This window comes from Calidris pugnax, unplaced genomic scaffold, assembly GCF_001431845.1.
Source record: "Calidris pugnax isolate Ruff unplaced genomic scaffold, ASM143184v1 scaffold225, whole genome shotgun sequence".
Taxonomy (NCBI): domain Eukaryota; kingdom Metazoa; phylum Chordata; class Aves; order Charadriiformes; family Scolopacidae; genus Calidris; species Calidris pugnax.
Genome location: NW_015091072.1, coordinates 6,768,272 through 6,792,621, shown reverse-complemented (window position 1 = coordinate 6,792,621; position 24,350 = coordinate 6,768,272). Strand labels below are relative to the sequence as shown.

Genomic DNA, 24,350 nt, shown 5'->3' with positions numbered 1-24,350 from the left:
AAAGGGGGAGGGGGGGGGGGGGGAGGAACTCCTCACACAGTTAATCAAGGGCTATGTTAACAGAGCTAATGCACTCTGGAGTCAGGAGCTTTCAGTGCTATAGAGGGAAGCAGGCAAGCTTTTATCCCTGTTTGCATGTACACTGTGCTACCTCCTTGACTTTAAACGCAGCAATGTAAGGTCGGATGCTGCCTCCCTCTGCCTCCTCCTGGCACCACCCGCTTCCTATTTGGGATCCTGCTTCTCCGTACGGCATCTGCATCCCCATCCCTGTCTGATGCCCTCACTGTTTCATGGCAGAGGGAGCATCTCTCCTGCAGCAGGAGAGATGCTCTCCTTTTCCAAATCCTTTTAGAGTGAGAGAATATAACTTAACAGTGTGAAATTAATACTTGGAGGCGGGATGGGCGTTGGTAGAGGGCAGTTTTGCCCTCTGGGATGTTTTTTGAGAAGCAGTCTGCTTCAAGGGTGCCCAGATTGCTATCTGTGCCCAGGAATCAAATGGGGACTTTGCAGCTGACCTGCTCAGGTGTGTCACCTTGACAGGGTTGTTTGGTTTTTTTTCAGCTAGAGGATTATACAGTTGAGTGGTGTTTTTTCAGATAGGACATCAAAGATTTGGGATCCAAGAACAACTTGCCTGATGGGATGAAGGTCCCAGTCAGAGAGCTTTTACGTTTCCAGGCCTGCCACTGCTTTATTGTATAACCTTGGGCCAGGCTGGCTTCCTCTTCTAGCCCTTAGGTTCCCCCATTTGTAAAGCAAAGGGGTACTGTGGTTCTCTTCTCTTCTACGTTTCCTTTTCCAGTGCTTTAAGCTCTATGGAACAACAGCAAAATACTGTCTTGTATTAAAAACTAATGATTACAAGTAAAATTGGCACGCTGTGCTGTGTAAGACATTGCTTTTTCTGAAGAGCTTAAGTCTCAATGTATAAAACAGAGAACTGGGAGTATCATTGTCCCGACTTGACCCGTTGGAAATGGAGACCAGCTGCAGTGAATTCTCCAGAGTCACCCAGGGTGTCCCCAGCTGGTGGCTGGACCTGAGTTGCTGCAGGCTTTGCCTTAGTGCAGAGCAACCCCAACCCCTTCCCGCTGTTCCTCCTCGGCACAAAGAGGAGCTGGGGGTCCGGCCGCCTGCCACAACCCCAAACCGCCCTCGTGTGCACTGGCAGGCTCGATGGAGGGTCTTGCCAGTGGGTAACAGCGTGGATGCATCCATCCTGACCCACTCTGCATTCCCACCCCCCTTGTCTGCCCGCGGAGCTGGGGTGTGTGGTGTGGGGATGCTGCCCCACAGCCGGGGCAGAGGCTGGTTCCTATTTGGGAGCCTTGTAAATCACAGACAGCATGGCAGTAACAAGGGCTGCTTGGCCGGCCCTTGTTAAGCAGGAGGGGGCTTTGGCCTGTGGGCAGCGTTTCCTCAGTAAAACCTTCAGTTTCTAATCAGCAAACACCTCTCCCACTGCCTGCTCTTAATTCAGATCCCTTTTTCCTTTCCAGCTTTATCACACACACACACACACACCCCCACACCCCACAATCACCCAGCCCTGCACCTTTCTTCTCTTTGATATCTTCACCTCTGGTTTGTCTTTCTTGCTGGGCTCCCTTTGCGGTGCCCTCCATGGCCGTGGCACAGCCTGGGGGGGGGCCTCGGTGGCCTTAGGTGTGTGGCGGGAAGCTGAGCCGACAGATTTTACACCCCCCACGCTCCCCTACATCTGATCAAGCTCTCGTTAATTTTGTCCTCCTAATGGCCCCCTCCTTTGATTTACTGGGCTGGCTGAGAGGGACTTAGAGCCTTCACTCCACCGACAGGAAATTGTTATTTTAACCTGGCAGGAAAGAATTAAAAAATAAATAAACAAATATATTTTTTGTTTGTTTTCCCTCCCCCCTCTTGAAGCTCTTTAAATGATTTTAACTCTTTCTTTTCCCAAACAGCAATTAAGCAGGAGCTGTTGAAGCTGATGGTGTTGGTAGCTGCAGAAGTGTCGGGGGTATCTCCTGCCTTGGGGAGAGGGGGCAGAAGAGCAGGACACGGTCATGCAGCAGCCCTGTGGTCCCTTGCCCAGGACCACCACCTCTGGGAAGGCAACTGGAGCACCTGGGGCTTCCTCTGCTCCCCACCTCTGCCTCCTCTCCCGCTGCAGCCCTCTCTGGCAGCGCTTGCAGGGACGCCGGGCAGATAGAAAGCTGCCTGATTAATAAAGTTCCTTGCTTTGCACTACTGCAGGCTGCTTAAGGGCAGCATTTTCAAAAGAGGTCAGCTCCCATTTAAGCATCGAAATAAGTTGGTTGCCTATTCAGGAGAGCTCAGCATGTCAAGAACTGAATGCTTTTGAAAATCTGGCTTCAATTGTGGAAGCTGAGAATTTCGAAATCTGGCCCTGGATCCTAATAGTTCTTTTGGAATTGATGTTTTCATTCATTTTCCTCATTATTTTTATGCTGGCCATTTACTTTTTGTACTTCACTCAGCTGTGAAAGAAATGGCCACATGTCCCTATTAAGAGCTCATATTCTGCCTGGAGGTTTGGGGAGGTACCATACACTTGTTGCAACACACCTTCTCTCCTCAGTCTCTGCTCAATACTGTTCAATCTGCCCGGTGCTGTGGCCAAATTTTTTGATCTCCCCTTTTTTTCTCCCAGCCTATTGCCCTTCATCTTCTTACAGACCTGGTGGCAGCCAGTTCAGTCGTTGTATCGATGTGCCTGGGTGGTCCTAGCTCACGAAGGGTCCATTACACATTTCTGCGCCTTTGGCTTTGCCCTTCTGGCCAGAGGCTCCGCACGACGCGGAGCTGCAGGGAGGTCTGGTTGGGAACATCTTTGCCTACCCCCTCCCCCAGCATGGGCTGCAAGGAGCAACTCTTTTCCGTCCAACATTTTTCCATCCTGCTGCCAAACCCATCCAGATAGGGGGAATGAGTCAGCTTTGTTCTGTAGGCTTCCAGCACTGAGGAACAAGATGTTAAGTCCTACCCCAAAATGTTTCTTCTGTGTTGGTGGAAGGCTTTCTGTCCCCAGCAAACCTTATGGTGCAAAGCATAAACAAAACCCAGGTTTTAAGCCTAAGTTAACTCAAAGTCTTTTCCAGATGAGCGTAGTTAGTGGCACATCCATGGTGTCAACAGTGCATGTTCTGGTGTGGACAGACCTTGGGCACTTCTACGGCCATGGTCAGTGGTGGTTTACCCTAGATGGCTGCAGCATAATGAAGGGTACTTCGGTGGCTGTCTTACATGGAGAAATGAAATTGAGTATCTCAGATGCTCTCCAGGCTGATGGCAAAAGGATCTTGTACAACTGTGTGTGCTGGTTGATGGGGGAAACTCTTCAAATTGTTGCGATTGTTCCCTCTTTGGGGGAGGAGCGTGATACCAGGAAGGATGAAGTGCATGGGAGAGGGATGTTGCTGTCTTGTCACTTTGGCACTGGAGGTTAACCCACAGAGGATTTCCACTTGTAATGAGGCTGTGGGCTACGGGAGCTAGGCTGTGAGTCTACCTGATCTTTCTGGGTGCCTTCAGGGTACGCGTAGCCTGATGCCTTGATGGCCATGCTCTGTCCATGCTCCTGGCCACCCAGAAGCCAAGCTTGATCTAATTTACCCTTCCTGTCAGCAGGGCTTGTTATCTTGGGCTTATGGCCACACTAACCATGGCTAGGTGACTCCTGGGAAAGAGCTGTCTTTCCTTGGGCCTGCTGGGCAGGCTGGCCAAGGGAGCTCATGTTGGCCATATAAAGATGCTCTTTGTGGCGTTTGCAAAGCTCCAGCTGCTGGTCACTTCACTTGGTATTGCTTCCTTTTGAAATCACCAGCTTCTTTTTCCACTCTCCTCTCAATTTTATACAAATATCTCCTCTATGACTTCTCCCCCAATCAGTGCTTTTTGGGGGGAGAGGGAGGGAAGGGGATGTGCAGGATGGGGACAGCTTGTGGGGCTGTCAGAGGGACAGCCCAATTTGCAGAGATTCATGCTGTCACGATGTGGACCCCAGCATAGCCAGCCATGGACATTGACCTGCGCTGTGCTCTTGCACCTTTGCTGGCACCAGAGGCCAAGCAAAGTCACCTGAGAGTAGTTTGGTGAGATTTCCCCAAATGCTGTAGTTCCTTGCCAGCAGTAATCAGTCTTGCCTTGAGCGACTTACTGAGCATCTTGTGGGGAGTCTGTGGCAGTCTGTACTTCAGGAGTTAGGAGGTTTAATTTTGGAAGTTATGCTTGGAGGGACTTGTCCCCTCTTTCTGACTGAGTCGGGTTTGGAAAGGGCGTGCTCAAAACAGGTGATGGCTCAATCATGGTGGAAGTAGGAAATACTGCTCTGAGGCCAGGTGCTCTCGAGAATGGTGGTTGTGGTTAATTGTATTTCTGCAGGGGGAGCAGGCAAAATAACTGCTGTTTGGGCTGGCTGTTGGTTTGGTCTTGGGCTTGGATGTACCACAGGAGCAATTCTGAAACGCCTTTAAGACTCGTGGGTCATCCTCTTAGTGCTGCAGCTGGAGGGAGCTCAAAATCCTGTAGCTGCATTACGATGCCCGTAGAGGGAAGTCTCTTCTGAACTTCAGCCCTTTGCCCTTTGTTGGAGCTGAATTCAGCCTAACATCTGAGGTGACTCTTTGGTGCAGCCGCTTAGATCTTTAATCTGCCTGACCTGGCTTGTTTGCTTTAGCGTTCATTCATGACAGTCTCTCCAAAACAGCTGCTCAGCGCGCAGCTCTTCACAGCAATCCGGGTTGTGACGGGCAGCCTTTGGCTTCAAGTGTTTTTTGGAGATTGTTGATGCTTTCAAATGTGAACCTGGTGGTTTGTCCGGACAGGGTAGTTCAACTCAAAATAAGCTGTGTGTTTCAGGCAGAACAGTTAATCTGAAATCTTTCCCTAGATTGGGTCTCTTAAAGTAAAGGTGTGTTATGTCAAATTAGTGTAATCCACTGTGTTCACTGCACTGAGTTTTAACAAATTTAGAACTGGGCATTTCTTTTCTCCTGAAAAAGTACCCCATCCACTTCAGAATAGTTCCTTGCAGAAGTGCCCCGAAAAACTTTCACATCTCCTAAGGAATCCCATCTAGATTGAAATACAGGTATGCCCAGTAGCAGCATGGCCAGTGTCTCAGGAAGAGACTGGGAAACTGCAGGATCGTGTCTATTTTCATGTAGCTCAGGACTTGTACTACTCGTTTACTTTTGTGTTCAAGCTGGAATATATTCCAGATACAGCCAAGAAGTGGCAGCAACACTTAATGAATATATCCAGTGACACTTTGTTGGAAATGTTTGTGTTTTGCTCCTTAAAATTGCCTGGTGTGCATTGCTGGCACAGGACAGGCATTTACTGCGCCCAATCTCGCGTGGGAAGGACAGCAAGTATGAGCAACCTGATCTAATGGAAGGTGTCCCTGTCCACAGCAGATCTTTAAGGTCCTTTCCAACTCTAACCATTCTATGTGCTTACGTGCACACATGTAGATTTGTACCGAGGGCTGAGGAGAGAGTCTTGGGAGACTCACAACCATGCTTGGGGAGAGACTGGAGAAGTCTTTGCATGACTGTTGGTAGCACTGGTTTGGTGAATTCCTGGGAGTTGTAGGGGTGTTGGTAGAGAAACCAGGGAGGGCTGGAAAGCAGAGGGAAGTCTGAAGGTTTCATCCATCATGTCTCTTGTCACCCGCAGGAATCCGCTGCCGCACCTCCATTGCATCCCCTGAGGCAGCTTATGGGACCCGTCCCTGGGCACCTCTGCCCCAGGACACACCGCATGGGATGGCAATGACACATGGAAAGAAGAGACCCATGTCCCCTATCCCTTGCCTCATCCTCGCAGCCACTGCCTGTTTTGCCAAACTGAGTAAGTTTCTGGTTTTACCTCTTTGTTCCATTTTGTTTATGTTTTGCCTTGATGCTGGTTAGCATCGCTGTACCTCAAGTGCAAAGTGGTTTTCTCTCTCCGCTGCTTCCTCAATAGACCTTACCAAAGGTCTGGGTTCAAACACTCCTCCAGAGGAGAAGCATATACAGTTGGACATCTTTGTCTAGTGGTGCTCAGAAGAAATGGGGCTGGTGTGCATCTTGGAGCACTAGGGTGGGTGTGTCAGGAGCTAAGAGGAAGGTGCAGCACAAGCAGAAGCGATGGGGGATGCAAAACCTACCAGCGCTGCAGCTTTTTCCTCTGCCTTTCTTTTGCTGGGTCTCACAGAATTTTCTTATTCCCATTTTTCTCTTCTGTGTAGGTGAATCTCTGCAGGTCACAGTGCAACCTGCCTCCATCGTCCAAAAGCTTGGGGGCCCAGTCAGCCTGGGGTGTGTGGTGGACCCCCCCAGAGTGAACCTCACCTGGAGACTGAATGGGAAGGAGCTGGCTGGATCGGACGAGGTGCTGGGTATCCACATCGAGCGAGGGAAACTTGTCATCACAGCTCTCAACAACCACACCGTGGGGCGATACCAGTGCATTGCTCGTGTGCCCGAAGGAGTCATTGCCAGTGTCCCTGCCGTGGTCACATTAGCTAGTGAGTAACTTTAGTCTTCTGCCATCCCCTGTGTTGCTTGGGCACTGAGAGGTTCACCCATGCTCACTTACTCATGCTGTCACCAAGGGATGGTTCCTTTGGCTTAGGCCGTTTTGTAGCATATTTGATCGTGGGCTGGCTGTCATGTTGTGGCCCAGCCATGACCCAAGCAGTCCTCCTGCATGGTAGGCTGCATACCTGTCCTGCAGTGACAGATTTTGCAAGACCACAAAAAGCAGGAAATACCTGAACGTTGGGGTTTGTGTGCCTGGTTGGTTTCCTGGCTGTCGTGTTGCCCCCTTTGGTTTTCCTGACTTATTAATTGAGGTTACCAAAAACTACCAGCAGGTGCTGATGGCCAAACCGCTGCTGTGGGGCTGTTGCCAGTGCTGGGTCAGTATGTGCTAAGTTTTGCTGCCTTCCTGACCCGCAGGAAGCCAAGTCCCTTGCCCTACTTGTGCTCTGATAGGACCTGCACTTTTTTGTGTTGTCCTTGGGTTCATCATAACCAAAGTACCAGCCCCTGTGGTCACGGTGAGGAAAGGTTGGTCTAGTTGCAGTAAGGAGGTGCACCTGAGCACCTGCATTGAGCGGCTGGTGGCCCTCTGTGTGACATCAGGAGGATCCCTTGCCAAAATGCAAGGTGAGGGAGAGAGGGAGGGAGTATTGGGAGAAGGGGTGCGTGGCGATGTTGAAGGCAGAGTCTGCGCTGTCCTCGTCTGGTGAGCTGGGTACAGGTGAAGCAGCGTTATCTAAAAGCACTTGTAAAGAGGTTTTTGTTTTTAAGGGGCAGGAGGCTGCAGTCGTTACCACCACTGTTGATCCCAGGTGGGTGTGCTCCCCATTTCCAGGATTTTGTCCTCTTTCTATGAGGTTGCAGTGGCACGGCAGCAGAGAGCCAGCCACTTTCTTTCTGAGCCACATGTGAGGGACATTGCTCCTATCCCTGAGCTTATGTGCTCCTCAATGCTGCCCTCTGGCATTGGCAACGGACCAAGGAGATGTGTGTACTTGTGAGGGGGTGTCTTAGAGTCGGGAACTTCTCTTACTGGTGCCTGGGTTTGGCCAGATGTTATGCTCAAACGTGAGAAAGTGCTGTCTTTGGATGCATCTGAGAAGGAGCAGCCCACGTCTGCTTGGAGATGGGAGGGAGCTCTATGAGGACCACCCTTGTTTAGGCAATGGAGAGTCTGATCTTCTCAAGAGACCCGTGCATTTTTTGGTGGAGCAAGTGCGTGCAGAGGAGACCGTCATCCCCTGGCCGTGACAGCCCCCAGGCGTGGAAAGGGCTTCGTCTTCCCAGCAAGGGGGAGTTTGGGGCTAAGTCTTAAGAAAATGAAGAAGTGAAGATGTTTGTGTAAAGTGGGGGCTGGCTTTGCTTTAAAGCCAAGAACTATTGGCTTGTCACTGATACATTAATCAGGGGTGAAATGTTTAGGCCAGGCTGGGTGGGAGGAGGAGGTGAGGGAAAGTGAGGGGAGAGTTGCTGAGCTCTGAAACGGGATGGGAGGGGGTTGTCACGGGGCCGAATCTGTTGGGGGATTTGGCCTGAGCCCCGTGCTGAGATTAAGTTTCGGAGAACGCATTCCAGAGCAGAAAGGGGGCTGTGTGCGCTGGTGGCCTGATAGAGGGAAGGAGAGGAGGGGAGAGGTGGATGGGATTACCAAGGGCATGGTTTGCATTTAGGAGAGCGGGGTGTGCACGGCTCCTCAGCCTGATTGGTTCCCTCTTAGGTTGATCCCCTTTTATTTTTTCCCTTCACCCCAACCCACCACCATCAGCTCTGTCTCCTGGGACAAAGCATGGCTGGTTGACCTGTCTGCCTGCTTTGGTCTAGCATCAGTGGTGGACAGGAGACAGGTCCTAGAGCACCATAAAGTCCCACCGTGTCCCTCAGGAGAAATTTAAGTCACAACTGAGTGGCTCCTCAGCCCTCTCTAGGAGGCGAATCACCTTCAGCTACTGGATCATGGCGTGGGGGTGTGAAAGAGGGGGACTTGCCCATTGCTGTAGTCCCTGCTGTGGCAAAGACACTACTGCCAAGGGGAGGTCAGGAGCACCATTCAGTGGTGCTCGTAAAACTGGAGCCAGAGACTGGTTGAACAAACTACTAAACCATCATAGAGTGCCCCTGTGCTGGGTCCCCTGTCCTCTGGGGAAACTGGGGATGGCAGAGGCCATGGCCCACACACCTGGACAGCCTCAGGAAATAGAGATGCCCCCAGATGGGGAAGACTTAGCAGACAACGAAGAGGGAGAGAGAGGACAGCCCAGGAAAGACGTGGGGCTGAAGGTGTAAGAGGGAGACCTTCTGGAGGGGTTCAGATGACCAGTGTCATGTTTGTGAGCTGGAGGCTGCTTCTTGCAACAGTGGCGTTGCAGTGGCCTGACATAACAGGGAGCAGTGATTTGTGGTGGGACTGAGTTTGAAAGCTATGGTAGCAGATGTGCCACGGGCTCTCATTTCTGCTCCAGATCTTCTCCACAGGGCCTTGCTCTGAGCTGGTTCAATGGAGACCAAGGTCCAGGGGGTGGAGAAGGAAGCCTCTGGCAGGTTGACATTGTAGCTGATACATCTCTTCCAGATCACCTGCTGGGTTGAAAGAAAACCCTCTGAAAGTCTTAGCCCCATCCAAAAATTATTTTGGGGGGCCAGGGGAAGAGTGAAACTAGAATGTGAGTGAAAGCAGCGGCGGGGAGAGTGGTGGAAATATTTTCAAGGTTTAAGTTTATTTTGGAAGGGGACCTGGAGTCATTGGAAAAAGTGACTCGGTAGGTTTTGAGAGGTGTAGGTAACATCATCTGGCCAACTTTTAGGCATTTTCCACTCCGCCTCCTTTGGAGAAAACACCCTCAGGCGCCCCAGGCTGTGCACGCCTGGTCCCTCAGGGCCTCCTTGTGCTTTGCTGACAGTCAGCAGCAGATAACCATCGCTGCCGTGCTGGCAGCCACAGCGTAGCCTTGGGACCGATACCTCCTTCTTCCATCTACGGCACAGCAGCCACGAGCCCATCTCTGCTCTCCCTGGCTCAGGGGGCTGCTTGAAACCAGCGTTTAATTCCTCCGCCCGAGAGAAAATAGCTATTGTATAGCTGAGGGGTGGAGGGAGGAGGGATTTGCAGAAAGGGGAAGATTTTGTAAAGCGACAAAAGGAGCAGGACTTCAGGCATTACTTGGGTACTTTTGAGTCCACTTAGAGGCGACCTGGTGTCCCATGATCCCACACTCGACCTTGGCGACCCGCGGCACGTCGGTGCAGATCGATACCTGCTGGCCTGGCGTGCTGCACAAGATCAGCCCCACGTGGCCCCACGGCAGCCCTATGGCCCAGCAGCTGTGGGCTGGAGGCCAGGACAGCTTGAACGGATGGGGCAGTGGTATTCCTGGTTTTCCAAGCCAGACCCTAAGTTTTCATATGACTGAGAGCTTGCAAGGAAGAGAAAGGTGATTTCTCTGCCCACTTGCAGGTGGCATATTTGCCATCATGCCAGAAGCCTTTCTCAAGCCCCTCTCCTGGGTGGAAGAGCTGTATGAAAAAGGTATGGTTGCAGTGGGATCTGGTGGGGCCAGCTAAATCCAGCAGGGACACAAGCACAGTGCTGTGGTCTGGTCCTGCAACAGCAAAAGGCCTGGATGGTCGAGAGCCCTTGGTGGAGCTGATGGGGCGGCTGAAGCGTGGGGCTGGAGCAGAGGCAGCAGGCGGGGGTGACTCCCAGCGTTCAGCCTGACCTGGAGAGGTGTGACATTTACAAACAAAACAAAAAACACAGATGAGGGGTGCGGCAAAGGGACTCCACCTGCATCCCCGTGACCAGGGACGAGAGAAGCACGGGGTGCCTGTGTCCCTGGGATGCTGTGGGACAAGGGAGGCTCATTGCCCCGTGGCTCTCAAGGGCAGCCCTTGGCTGTGGGGCAGCACGTGTGGGGAGCCGGGCCGCAGTGTGCGGTGCTCGTGGGCAGTGACCCTGCACCGGGTCCGGCCGGGCATCCCCCAGGAATTTGCAGCTGCTTTCTGAAGACAGCCCCATTCATTTTCCTCCGCCTGGGCCTCTCCTCTGAGGGCTCCCTGGAGGCGGCAGGAGGGAGGGAGCGAGAGAGGGAAGGAAGGGGGTGGCTGCATGTTGGAAAAGCATTTGCTGAGCAGGCACGGGGGGCTCCGGCCCCGGGGGCAGAGGTGGCGTGAGGAGGGGAGAGAAGGAAAACACAGGTGGTGTTGCTTGATCCGGCGGAGCTGTGGCACGAGGGCTGTGCGACGGGCCCGGGGCGAGGTGGGGGAGCAGGGCAGGGGAGGGGGGACGCGCTTGGGGGTGCATGGGCAGGCGGGAGGCTGGGGGGCTGGTGTCCCCTCGGGGCAGGAGGGGACTGGGGGGCACAGCACTGGTGCCCAGGCCCCTGCGGATGGAGATTGAGACCCATAACCCTGGGCTGCTGTGGCAACCAAGGGGGGGAATAGTGGGGGGTGCCTGCCCCCAGGCTGGGGTACCCCATCCCTGCCCATTCCCCTTCTTGGCACCGCTCCCTCACCCTCCCTGCAGCGGGGAGGACTTTCACCTTGAGGGCTGGATTTTTTTATTTACTACTGTTTCTTCCCCGCAGTTATTTATGGTCCCCTGCTCGTGTAATCCGCTCCGTCTTGCCCGCGCCGCCGCTTGGCCCCTGGCCCTGGGATCCAGCTGCTTTCCCTCCCCGATGACAGGGGCACAGCCAGCCCCGGGGCTGACCCTCCCCGCGCCCCGGCTCGCCCCATCGCGCCTCGCAGCAGGGTGCAGATGGACACAAGCACCGGCCTTCGGTTGTGCTCCCTTCTAAACAAACAAAAAAAAATTTAAAAAAAAAAAGCCCTGTTATCCCAGTACAGCTGGGATTGGCAGTGGTCTGTCTGTCTGTCTGTCCACAGCACCTCCCGGCCGGTGGCTGGTGGATGAGGACTTGCTGCTTCCCTGTGATCGAGCGTGTCTTTTAAGGACAAGGACATGGGCTGGCACGTCGGGCGCTGCTGTATGAAAAGGAAAACCCAGCCAGTGGAGAGGGGATGTGGTTTCTCCCAGCTGCGGCGGGAATTAGACCCGGGGGTGCAAATTGCATGTTAGACGTGGGGCACGGTCGCTGCCGGCCGGGCAGCCAAAGGGGCGAGTGCTGCATCCCCCCCCCCTCAGCCCCCTGGCCCTGACTCTCTCCTCTGTCCCTCCCTGCACTGCCTGTTGTGGGGGGGCCACGTGTGGCTCCCCACATCTTGGGGAAGGCTCGTTTGAAGCCCCCGGGGTGAAACTGTGTGTCCTAACGTGGCAGCCTCCATGTCATGCTGCGCTGGGGCCAAGTCCAAAGGGGTGTGTGAAGTGGGGGGGGCTCATCCCACAAACGGGGGGTGCCCCCAGCCACCCCTTGCCAGCTGCAGCCGACCCATGGGCGTTAATGGGCGGCTGGATGCGCCTGTACCAGCGGGGAGCGGGGCGGTTGAGACTGCCCCTGGCCAAAACTCACTGGCAAATAAAACAGTCTTGTTCGCTGTGGGGGAGCAGGAATTTAGGGGAGTAGTTTGGCAGGAAGCTCGTACACTTGCGTATTGGAAAATAGTTTGTCCCAGTGCCCACCTGATGTTTTTCCCCTTTCCCCTGCCAGTTTCCCTCCGCTTTTCTGGCGGTCCCCAGTTCTTGCTCCCCCAGCCACCTCAGGATCCCTTCACTCTGTCCTCTCCCCTTCCACCCCTAGCTTCGCCCCTCGTTCCCCATGGCAGGGCTGGGAAGGCAGGAAGAGCAGGGGGTCCCGCTCCTCCCCACCATGGGGCTGCAGCGCTCACAGCTGTGAGAGCAGTGGGCTGAGCTGCCCTCTGGGGGGGCTGCACATGAGGGACTCCCACATCTGCCCAGCCCAAGGTCATCCTGGGGGTCCCCCGGCACGGGGACGTCATTTTCCATCTCTGAGAGCGTGGTGCTCCCTGGTGGGCTCTGCTGTACCAGGGCCGTGGGTCTGCTCTTCCTCCCGGCTCCTGGGCCCCTTCTCTTCGGGGTCTGTGCGTGCATATGTGTGTGTGCAGATCCCTGCCAGCATCGCTGGAGCCTATGCCTTGGCTCTGAAATCTTAATTTGGCTGTGATGAATCCAGACCACCAAGGCGCACATTAATTTTCCTGATGCTCGTTTATATTTTGTTGATGGGAGAAATATGCGTGATGTGGGCAGGCAGACACTGGGCTCTCGCCTCTTCTCCACCTCTTTCCATTTTTGCGGCTCTTACTATTTTATTCCTTGATCAAATGTAAAAAAGCAAAGAGGAGAAAATATCCCCGCACCCTTCCCCTCCCCGGCAGTAACTTTCGTTGTTGGAGGAGCGCGAGGCGCTGCCAGCTTTTCACAAGTTAAAGAGTTAACCTTCATCTGGCTTTAATACCCAGTGGAAACATGGCTCCCCTCCTCGGCTTGCCTTAGAGGATTAATCACATTTCTGAAGTTCACCCGTATTCCTTCTTTTTATTATTTTTTTTTTTTTTTTTAATTGAACGATGCCAAGAAATTCCAGAAGTATTAAGCATGTTTGCTGCAAATCATTTTTATGACATTGCAAAACCTCCCCTTTTTCTTTTCAACCTCCTCCCCTTCCCTCAGATCTGGGCCCGGGAACGTTGGCTCCCCCGGCAGCCGCCCGGCAGCCCCTCCGCGCCGCGCTCGGGGAGGCTTTCTCCACGCCTTTGCCAAGAGAGCTGGTTTTTATTTAAACTCTATCAAGGATCTTGCTTTAATCAGAAAGTCTGCTTGAGAAATTTCATGTCACTTTTCCATGACTGTGGGTGGGAGAAGCTTGGAGCCAGAGTTGTCTTTTTGCTCTTGGAGCGCTGCTGCATTTCCCAGGGAACAAAAACACATTTTTTTTTCTGCCGGCTGGGGCTGCCAAGGGAGGCTGCCTGCCGTCCGTCCGTCCGTCCGTCTGCCCGCCGCCAGCCCTCCCGCTTCCCCCCTGGCTCTCCAAACCGCCCGAGGTCGCGGGCACCGCGTCCCAGGATGGGTTCGGAGGGGTAGGGGAGCTGTTGACAGCGCGTGGCCAGGCCGTGCCGTGGCGAGGGATGGGATGCGGTGCCCTGCCTTCGCGTGGGGTTTTGGAAAGGGAGCGGGGCCTGATCCGGATTTGGCAGCGTGCCGCCCGGGGGGACGAGTGTTAGCGCCGGGTCCGGGGGAAGATGGGCCAGCTCGAGCCTTGATGTGACAACGTGACTCGTGACGGACCGGTGGGACGTGGGGTTTGTCACCAGTGGGCGCCTGGGCTGGTGCACGGCAGCATAAAAATGGGTGTGCGGGACTTTCTTCCCAGCACAGGCTGCCTGAGACAAACTTTGGGCTTGCAGAGCCCAGGCAAGATTTGCCGTCGTGCCCAGGGGAGGAGTTTCATCTCCAAGAAGCTCGGTGGGGCTGGGCTGGCGTGCTCCCTGCCCTGCCACATCCGCGGGGTTTCACCACAGTCCTCTGCTCCTGCTTTGAAAAATGGGAAAAAGAAAATGAAAAGTCAGGCGGCCCTTTCCCCTGCCCCTGTGCTGCCACTCCTGCAGCCCGCATCGGCCCTGCCAGGGCAGCGACCCCCGTCACCACCTCGTTAGGGGCACACATGCTGGAATGGGGTGTTTTCAGGGCTGCTTTAGGGAGGGAGCAGTTGTGCTGTGTAGAGGAGGAGCTGCTTTTGGTTGCAAGGCCCTGTTCTTTGAACTGGGGCTTGGGCACAGGCAAAGCGTTGTGGTAGAGCAGGCTTCAGCCATGAGATATTTGATGGGAGCAGGAGTGCCTGGAGCAGGGACGCTGATGGCTGAGACTGTTGGAGGAGCTCAGGGTGACTCTGGGAGCATCCAGCATTCTCACACCTCCTCCCACTGTCTCACCCGGCGTCTGTGCACCCTTGAAGCAGGCTGGGCTCCCTGAGCTATGACTCCGAAGTCAGCTTCTCGGTAGCAGGACGGCAGAAGGACCGTTTTTGGCTGCCCTTCAGGGCTGCAGTAAGTTGGCTCATTTTTTACTCTCAGGCCAGGATTTTTCGCACCCAGTTTCTCAGCCATGGAGGAGGCGGCTTCTCCAGAAGCTGTGTTTTAAGTTATCCATTTTGTAGGAGGGAGGAGGAGTGAAGAAATAAAGCGCTGAAACCAGGCCAGTTTCCCTAGCTGTTGGGGACAGAGCAGTCCTCTGCCGGCACCGCAATGGAACAGCCCCAGGTCCACAGGGAGAGGACGAGCCGAGGCCGGGATGCTGACCAGCCACTGAGATGCTCTGTCACTCACTGTCTCTGCAGATCTCAAAGATTTCAAGTTTGATGGCCAGCACGTGATCGAGGTGGACGAAGGGAACACGGCCGTGATCGCCTGCGACCTGCCCGAAAGTCACCCCAAGGCTCAGGTCCGCTACAGTGTGAAGCAGGAGTGGCTGGAGGCCTCCCGAGGTGAGTCCACAGGGGTCTGTCCCGCTGGGTCCCCTCCCAAGCTGGTTTAGGGTCTCTGCCAGGTCTCCCCGATGCCCCCGCTACCTGGGGCTGGGGAGCCACCTGTAACACCAGCTTGCAGTGCGGCAAAAGGAAGCAGAATTAGGTGATGCACAACGTCACTCTTCATTGGGTGTCTCTGTGCATCTGTAAAGCATTCTTCTAGCCCAGCCTGGATACAGGCAACTTTGAATTTGGGGAAATTTTTAAAATTTGGATCTGAATTCTGCAGCTTCGCTCCATCTGCTGCATGTACCTGTGAGAAGCTGGCTTCACCTGAGGCTCTGCTCCTTCCCTCGTTGCATCATAAGAGTGATAGGGCATTGGAACAGGCTGCCCAGGGAGGTGGTGGAGTCACCATCCCTGGCTGTGTTTAAGGGCTGTTTAGATGCAGTGCTAAGGGACATGGTGTAGGGGATGACTTTGTAGAGTAGGGTAGATGGCTGGACTCGATGATCCCAAGGGTCTCTTCCAACCTAGACGATTCTATGATTCTGTGATCATTCTCCACCCCCAGTAGTTGAACCAAAAGGGGTCATTTCAGCGCTGTTGGTGTTATCACATTGTTGATTACCTGCCTAGTTGTCCACCTTTTCTTCGAGGCACTGTATGTCTTCCAGGAGGCTGGGCAGGAGAGTATCTCGTGACCACATGCCACCTCTTCTTCTCTCTCTACAGACAATTACCTTATCATGCCATCCGGGAACCTTCAGATCGTCAATGCCAGCCAAGAGGATGAAGGGACTTACAAATGTGCTGCCTACAACCCCGTGACGCAGGAGGTGAAAACCTCAGTCTCCAGTGAGAGGCTCCGTGTGAGACGTAAGCCGCTCTCCCTTCACTGCACATCTTCTGCAGAGTGCTTCCAGCCCTGGGAGGGTGTGCCAGTGCTGTCGCAGCTGGTTTTCTCTGAGCTGACATTCTCAGTTGCTGGGAGAACTCCTTTCCAGCAGCAGAAGGCCCCAAGGTGTGCTCCCGGGGTATGTGGGTGCAACCCAGGGATTGCTCTACCTCCTCAGGACTTGTTCTTGGTGATGGGCAAGCAAAGGCCCCTAGCCCTTCGGCAAGACCACTTCCTGTGTGCCCACATCCCCTAAGGAATGCCCTTCTTGGCCTGTGTTGCCCTTTACCCACCCCAGCACACTAGCCCTACCATTACCCCTACCTGCACTCTGCACAGGGGGCTTTCCCACTGGCCACCTTCCTTCCCACCCACCTCCTTCCTCCTCCTCTCCTCACCAGGCTCCACAGCAGAGGCTGCCCGGATAATCTACCCCCCAGAAGCTCAGACCATCATTGTCACCAAGGGCCAAAGCCTCATCCTGGAGTGTGTGGCCAGTGGGATCCCCCCACCCCGGGTCACCTGGGCCAAAGATGGCTCCAGCGTCTCCGCCTACAACAAGACGCGCTTCCTGCTCAGCAACCTCCTGATTGACCCCACCAGTGAGGAGGACTCCGGCACCTACAGCTGCACGGCTGACAATGGGGTTGGGGAGGCCGGAGCCGCATTCATCTTCTACAACGTGCAGGTGTTTGGTGAGTGCTGCTGTAGCCCTTGTTTCAGGATGGTCTTGGACTTTCTCCACTGCTTTCAGGGGAAAATACTAGTGCTGCTGTACTCAATCCTCTCCCTGGACAAACCACAATGTAATGTAAACCCCTTCCTGTGGTTCCAGTTTCTAGGACATGGGGCAAATTCTTCCTTGAGGGTGGTAGTTCCTCCTTCCTGTCTCTCCTGGCTGGATATTAGGAAAAAATTTTTCACTGAAAGGGTTATCAGGCATTGGAATGGGCTGCCCAGGGAGGTGGTTGAGGCACCATCCCTGGAGGTGTTCAAAAGACGGGTTGATGAAGTGCTGGGAGGTATGGGTTAGTGATGATGCTCCTTGTTTGTTGTGTGGGTGTCTATTTTTGTCAGTTAGGTTGACGGTTGGACAAGATGATCTTTAAGGTCCCTTCCAACCTACAAGATTCTGTGATTCTGTGAGATGATGGATCCTTCCCTCCTCTGCAGAAGCTCTTGTCATTTGTGGCACTGGGTTTGCTCTAACACTTTCTCATGAAGGAGTGGCTGCTTCTTAGACATATTGGACCTTGGCATAGGGAAGACATCAAAGTGTCTTGCTTTTTGTTCTGTTCTATAGGGAAGCTCTCTGGGGCGGAAAATGTAAGGAATATGACACCTTAGATATTTCTACCATGCATCCTTCCTCTTCTCACAAGCATTAGGAGGCTAAGCCCATGTTTTACTGGATTGCATTTCATCAAGGTGCCGATGTGCTGTTTTGGCACAAACCCAATCTTTGCAGAGTAGCTCAGAAAAATGGGACTTGCAGGTGGCTGCTGTTATCTGAGAGGGGCAGATGGCCTTGGGCCACCTCTCCTTGCAGTTCATGTGGATGTTGAAGGGGGGGTGCAGCAAAGTGGATCCTGTGGGCCCCCACAAAGGGAATGGGACTTGGGGGTGGACTAAGGAACCATCACTGCGCCCTCATCCCTGCTGGAGAGGAAAGTGCAAAGCCATGACTGTGCCAAGTGGCACTCCTTGGCAAACACGTGTTTTTTTTCCCTGCACAGAGCCCCCGGAGGTCACCATGGAGCTGTCCCAGGAGATCATTCCCTGGGGCCAGAGCGCCAAGTTCACCTGCGAGGTGCGAGGGAATCCCCAGCCCTCCGTCATGTGGCTGCGCAACGCCGTCCCCCTCTCCGCCAGCCACCGGCTCCGGCTGTCCCGCAGGGCCCTGCGCCTGGTCAGCGTGGGGCCCGAGGATGACGGCATATACCAGTGCATGGCCGAGAACGAGGTCGGCAGCGCTCAAGCCATGGTGCAGCTGAGGACAGCCCGACCAGGTAAGTCCCTCTCTCCATCCTCGTTCCCCTTCAATCCCAGAGCCTGACGCACAGTTCTGTGTCCAGTTCTGGGCTCCCCAGTTCAAGGACAGGGAACTGCTGGAGAGGGTACAGCGGAGGGCTACGAAGATGATCAGGGGCCTGACGTATCTAGCTTCTGAGGAGAGGCTGATGGCCTTGAGTCTTCTTAGTCTGGAGAAGAGAAGGCTGAGGGGAGATCTGATCAATGCTTATGAATACTTAAAGGGTGGCTGTCAAGAGGATGGGGCCAGTATTTTTTCAGTGGTGCCCAGGGACAGGACAAGAGGGAGCGGGCACAAACTTGAATGTAGGAAGTTCCACCTAAACATGAGGAGGAACTTCTTTCCTGTGAGGGTGCCAGAGGACTGGAACAGGCTGCCCAGAGAGGTGGTTGAGTCTCCTTCTCTGGAGACATTCAAAACCTGCCCTAACACATTCCTGTGCAACCTGCTCTGGGTGGACCTGCTCTGGCAGAGGGGTTGGACTAGATGGTCTCCAGAGGTCTCTTCCAACCCCATGTGATTCTGTGAAAACAGCAGGGGGAGCAGGAGAAGAAAGTTATGTAATCCTCCCACTTGTAGTTGAGCTGCCTTGCTCTTCCCTCCCTTTTACCCTGTACTTTGAGTGCTTTTTTTGACTGGGACCTCCATATCTCCCTGTAGGAACAGATGGTAGCAGTTTTGCTTCTAAGTGCAGCACCATGTGTGCCTACTTGAGCTATGTCTACATGAGAGGCACGGGGTGTCTGGCGTAGTGCCTCACCCCATGGCTTACACAGCTCTGCCTCTGAGCTTGCATGGAGCAAGAGCATAAACACTGATGTGGGTGGATTCGCTGGGGTAAGAGAGGTGCCACCTCAGACCCTGCTGAACTTATCCAGGGTAAGAGGAGATTCAGAGAGGGAGGAGGCCCCGTGTGGCCAAGGCCTGTTCTCAGAGAGGTTTATAAGCAGGAGAAGGGGAGATTGTTGCCAACACCTGTTTGAGTGGCAGAGCAGCCAGCACCACCTGGGATCTGATACCTCTGAGGTGCCTGTGGTGCACTGAGGGTATAGCCTTGGTCTTCTGAGAGGTTCAAGGGGCCTTCACTGCAGACTGGGACAGGCACTTACCCTGCTTCAACACCTTGTCTTTCAGGAGCTACACTCAACCCTGGGCGAGATGCCCAGCTGGGCTCAGCTCAGCCTCCAACACCACCTTCCAGGGACAGTGCCTTAAAGCTGCCCCTGGATAAAGCTGGACTGCCAAAGCCTGGGACGACCCCGCTGGCAGCATCTCTGCAGTGTGCAGCCAACAGGGAGCTGGTGTCTCCAGCCGAGGCCCCCATCATCCTCAGTTCTCCCCGGACATCCAAGACAGACAGCTACGACCTGGTGTGGAGACCCCGGCCTGACAGCAGAGCCCCCATCCTCTATTATGTGGTGAAGCATCGCAAGGTATCACTGTTCTGCCCTGCTCCCATCTTCCCTCCGCGCCGTTCCGCAGGCGGGCTGGTGGCCTCACTGCACCTTCTCACACCTCGTGAGCGGGTGCGTTGGGGCAAAGGCACCCACTGCTCACTGGTGGTGCTGTTTGGTGGGGCCTCCTCACCACAGCCTCAGCCTGGTGAGGTGTGATGAGGACAGGCTGAGGGAGGAGCTGATGGCATATGTGCACACATGCATTAGTCTGAAGAGCTTCCACTTCCCAGCTGGGAAGTCCTGAGGGCAGAATGCACAGTGACTTGCTCTGTAATGCCTTTGTCTTGGCACAAGCCACAGGGGACACCTCTGCCTTGAAAGGCTTGGGCTGCTGGACACAGAGCAGCAGCCTCTCTCTCCTGCACGTACCTGCCCTGCTCAGCAGCACTGTAGCTCAGTGGTTTCTCTAAATAGCAAAGTGTTATTGAGGTAAAAATTCTGCTTTTGAGATGCAGAGCATCTCTTCCCATTTTGTTGCAGATAAATGGGGAGGAAGGGGGCTTGAATTTATCTGTTTGCTGTTTGTATTTCCTTTGAGTAGGCAGGGAGTTGCGGTAGAGAGGCAGGCTTTGGGGTTTGACTGCGTTCCAAATCTGGCATGTTTTGGATTCCCAGCCACTGCAAGGCACCGTTTTCAATTATATGTGAATATATATATATGTCTATTTTCCTGGAATTGCTTGATTTTGTGAAAATGTGGTATAATAGGAGGCTGTTACAATCCCTACGCATCCTTGATTTCCAAAAACTCAAGCAGAGGGTTTCAGCTAACCATCTCTTTAAAGAGCCCCTTAAACAAAGGCAGAAGATGCCAACACAAGAACACAATAGGGCAAGCTTAAATAAAAACAAAAGATGCCAAAGGCCTCACCAGACTGTTGGCTCTGGTTGTCTGCCAGCAAGAGATTTGTCCCCTGATGGCGTATCATGTAGCTACCAATTCTGTATGCAATCTTCACTTGCAGACTGGAGTTTGTCCAGATTTTATTTGTTTTTCAGCGCTTCACCTGGAAGAGGCTGTAGGGCAGTGGGGGTCACCATGGGTCACTGCAGTTTGCAGTAATATGTTTTCAGTGTAGTCCAAATTCTCAGCTGGAGACTCTTTCTTGGGATGCTTAAGGATTGTGTGGGAAGGAATTAGTCCCAATAACCCTTAAACTTGTTTAGAAAGAATCTCTTTCTATCAGAGATCCTCAGGATCAAGTTATATAATGATCTGGTTTTGACATCTCTGACTGGAAAAGCATGTGTGCGGAGAGGGAAGGAATCAATTCAGCAACAAAAGAAAAGGCTCTTTGTGTGAAAGATGGCTATAAGGAAAGTAAAACCGACTGACAGGAGGCTTACATTTGTACTGGGCAAGAGTCTGCTTCTCCTCTGGAAAATATCTAAGGATGTCTTTTTTTTTTCCCCTGCTCTTACGCTGCCCCTAAAATCTCCGCAGCCCGCAAGCAGTCAGATGCCACGCAGCCGTTATCTTTGTTTCTTCAGAATTTCTCTTTTTCTTTCCTGGATATTAGCAGTCTTTAGGGCTCCCCTCCCTGGCCTCACAACTCGGCGGGCTTGGGAATAAAAATAAAACGAGGCAGGCATTAATCAGTCAGTGTCAAACGCTTGGAGAAGATGAATGATACGGCAGAGTCTTGGCATTTCCGTTCTGTTGCGTTGCCTGCATTGCTAATGCTCCTTGCGGCACCGGGTCACTTCAGAGTCCCGCCTGTTTGCCTGCAAAAATATTATCCTTGCAGCTGGGGAGAAGGAGGAAGGTCACACCTTCCCTCCCCCTCCACATGGCACATCAGGACACCACTGAAAAACGAACTGTGTTTCCAAAGCCTTTCTGGGGGCCACAGCCGTACACGCTCTCTTTCCTGCAGAAACCTGTGCTCAAACGTTATGGTTCCTCCTTTCAGCCAGAAAGTGCCAGCGGTGAGGCTGGAGAAAACTGGATAAAAAGCTGTTAGTCAAATGATTTAGGTCCAGACGACCAAAGTCATGTCTGGGTACTTCATCCCATGGAGATGACCAGCATCTAAATGAGCAGCTCAGCAGCTGGGCTGCAGGAGAGATTTGGCTCCTAAATCAGCTTGAGCCTCTGGCTAATGGTGTGCATGCCTTTGCCAGAGCTTTGTGCATGTTGAGGGGCAGTGGTATCAGAGGGGACCAGCAGGCAGAACTCAGTGAACCTCTGGGGTCAAGAAAACACCCTGGTGCTTGGAGACTTGTCCTGCTAATTCCTGAATCCTTCAGCTTTGCAAAATCACGTTGGAAACATCTCACACCTTTGCAGGCAGGGAACTGGCCTCCAGGCAGGGAAGGTAGCCCTGGTTGATACACAACCTCTCATGGAAGTTTCTGAGCTCGGTGGAGGCAAGAAGCCCAGCCTGCCCCCAGCTCTGCAACCCCTGCATCGGTCTCTCAGCAGGTCACCAATGCCTCCGACAGCTGGGCAGTGAGGGACGTCCCAGCCTCGCAGCACCGCCTGACCCTCACCAGGCTGGACCCTGGGAGCCTCTACGAGGTGGAGATGGCTGCTCACAACTGTGCCGGCGAGGGACAGACGGCCATGGTGACCTTCCGGACTGGTAAAGGTCAAACCTTTCCCTGGGTGTTTTGCTCTGAGTCAGGAGAGGGCCCCTTTGAGACATCCCCACCCAACTCTGAGGTGCAAGGACCAGCTTTAGGACAGAGGGCCTGTTTCTGCTCTGGAAACCCACCTGCCCTCAGCCTAGAGTGACTCTGTCAGAAGGGAAAGTGGAGGGTGGGACTGAAACGGGATGGGGAAAACCAGATCTTCCTCTCTGCCTGGGTCAGAGTCAGTCCCTTCCTCCCTTGATGTCTCAGCTGAACACCTGCAGAACCGGAGAAAATAGGTCTGGCAGGGATGTCAAGAGGTCATTTGATCCATCCTCTGCCTGAAGACAGGATCAGCCTCTGGGGGTTGTTCCCAACAGGTGTTTGTTTAATCTGTCCTTGAAAGCTGGTCCTGCACTAAAGGAAACTCCAAGTCTTCCACACAGTCTGCTTGGTGCTGAGCTGGTTTTGCCACCAAAAGGATGTTCCAAATGTTTCCACTAAGTCCCTCTGTCCCCTGGCTGCTTATCCCTAGCAGGTGTGGGGAATGACACTCCCTTTGTAGTAACTTTATCCATGGTTGGCTTGCTTACATCTCCCCTCAGGCCTCCCATCTTGTGATAATTACTGCCTTCTCAGGCAGAAATCTAGCCATGTTTCAAGAAAACTTAATTAAAAGTTTTAGAAAATTAAATATGAGGGGGATGTATTAACAGTTTAACAAATGTGTCCCTTTAGCCTTAGTTCCTGCAGTTCCTGACTCCAGAGAGTACTTACCTCAGCATTGTGGCTGGGAATATTTTCTTTGTTCATCACAGCAAAAATTAACTCTGAGCCGTGTCTTCGTGTCACTAATGCCACCTCTCTCTTCTGCACAGGCCGGCGGCCAAAACCAGAGATTGTGGCCAGCAAAGAGCAGCAAATCCAGAGGGATGACCCAGGCACGAGCACTCAGAGCAGTAACCAGTCTGACAACAGCCGTCTGTCCCGTAAGGCCCTTCCTGAACTGGGCAAGGAGGGAGGGCGAGGGGTGGTGGATCTCTTGTGGGTTGCAGTGGCCAGGCCGTGCTGGGGTTGAATTCTCCACTGGGTGAAGCAAGACTGTCCAAAGTTGGGTGGGTGGTCTCTAGCTCCTGATGAGGAGAAGTCCTCTGACACCACTGCCACTGCACTTGGCAGTCTTAGGAGAATCAAACTGTTCCCACTGCCTGTCCCCACTATTAACGCAAGGAATTGTTAGAAACTCTCTATTTCTTGCTGAGTTTCACATGGAGGGTTCAGAAAGCTCTGCTGTGGAGTCTGCAAAGGTGCAGTCCTGCCATGTACCAGTGGGTGCTGGGGGAATGTAGGGAGAAAAGGCAACCAAGTTCCTGCAGGTCCCTGGCTCAGCCAAGCCCAGGCAAGGGGCAGTTGGTGCCCATTGTAGGGGTGCAGGGTGCTCTATATGGGTATTTTGCTGCACTGGAGAAACATCAATTCCTGCCTGGTTAATCCAATTCATTGTTTCCCACCTTGTGTCTGCCATTACTATTACTCACCAGTGCCGTTATCCTTTCTGTGGAATGCTCTCCTTCAACCCTTATCCTTTCTGTGGAGTCCTCTCCTTCAGGCCCCTATACTCACTCGTGTTGCTTTTTCTTTCATCCGTACAGCTCAGTTATCTCTTTCTCTCCCATTTTCCGATTGTTTTCCTATCAAATTACATTTCTACAGTTCAGAATTTTTCCCTATTTCCTCCTCAGCTGGTTCTTCTCATTCTGTCCTGCTTTCATCTCCTGCACTCGTCTGTCCCCAGTGTCAGTATCACCCCCCCGCTCACTGCTTTCCCTCCCATGGTGGGTGCACACTCCTCAAACCTTGTCTCACCCTACTTGAGTTGGGAGTAGAAAAGGAGCAAGGTGCAAGCAGGAGTAAAAGCTGTTTGCACATCCCAAACTGAAAGGAGTGAGGATTTGGGGGTGCCAGCTCTAATGGAGAGCCAGAAAGAAGAGATCTTTCAGGACTCAGAGAGCATGTGGGTGGGTGCAATGCAGTCCTTCACCCACATACCTCTGAGCTACAGGATCCTCCAGACAAGGTGAGAGGAATGTGGTTCATGTCCTGATGTCCTTCTGTGCCCCTTGCAGCTCCAGAGGCACCAGACCGTCCGACCATCTCCATGGCATCAGAGACATCTGTGTACGTGACCTGGATCCCCCGTGGGAATGGCGGGTTCCCCATCCAGTCTTTCCGTGTGGAATATAAGAAATTGAAGAAGTTGGGAGACTGGGTCCTGGCCACCAGTGACATTCCTCCTTCTCGCCTCTCTGTGGAAATCCCAGGCCTGGAGAAAGGTAGGCAGGTGTTCTCCTCCCTGCTTCCTGGAGGTCTGCAGGAAAGCTGTGCAGTCCCTATAGGATGGTTAGCCATCTGTCACATCGTGCTTAGCCCTGGTCTGAGCGAGCAAAACAAAGGCTCCCCAGCTCCTGCCTT

The 24,350-nt window shown here is 53.4% G+C and overlaps 1 protein-coding gene across 5 annotated transcripts in view; it reads left to right on the top strand.

Moving 5' to 3' along the window:
* BOC (BOC cell adhesion associated, oncogene regulated) overlaps nt 1-24,350 on the top strand; it is a 58,266-nt gene that overhangs the window by 26,935 nt on the left and 6,981 nt on the right. For 2 of the 5 annotated variants that reach the window (XM_014957236.1, XM_014957237.1), the window contains exons 2-11: nt 5,689-5,862; nt 6,245-6,523; nt 14,789-14,935; nt 15,653-15,796; nt 16,217-16,510; nt 17,552-17,824; nt 18,982-19,280; nt 21,727-21,895; nt 22,757-22,867; nt 24,005-24,211. In XM_014957236.1, the coding sequence (XP_014812722.1) occupies nt 5,778-5,862; nt 6,245-6,523; nt 14,789-14,935; nt 15,653-15,796; nt 16,217-16,510; nt 17,552-17,824; nt 18,982-19,280; nt 21,727-21,895; nt 22,757-22,867; nt 24,005-24,211 (2,008 nt within the window). In that variant the 5' untranslated portion in view covers nt 5,689-5,777. The remainder of the gene's footprint in view (nt 1-5,688; nt 5,863-6,244; nt 6,524-14,788; nt 14,936-15,652; nt 15,797-16,216; nt 16,511-17,551; nt 17,825-18,981; nt 19,281-21,726; nt 21,896-22,756; nt 22,868-24,004; nt 24,212-24,350) is intronic. The other 3 variants (XM_014957240.1, XM_014957238.1, XM_014957239.1) reach the window with 3 other exon arrangements.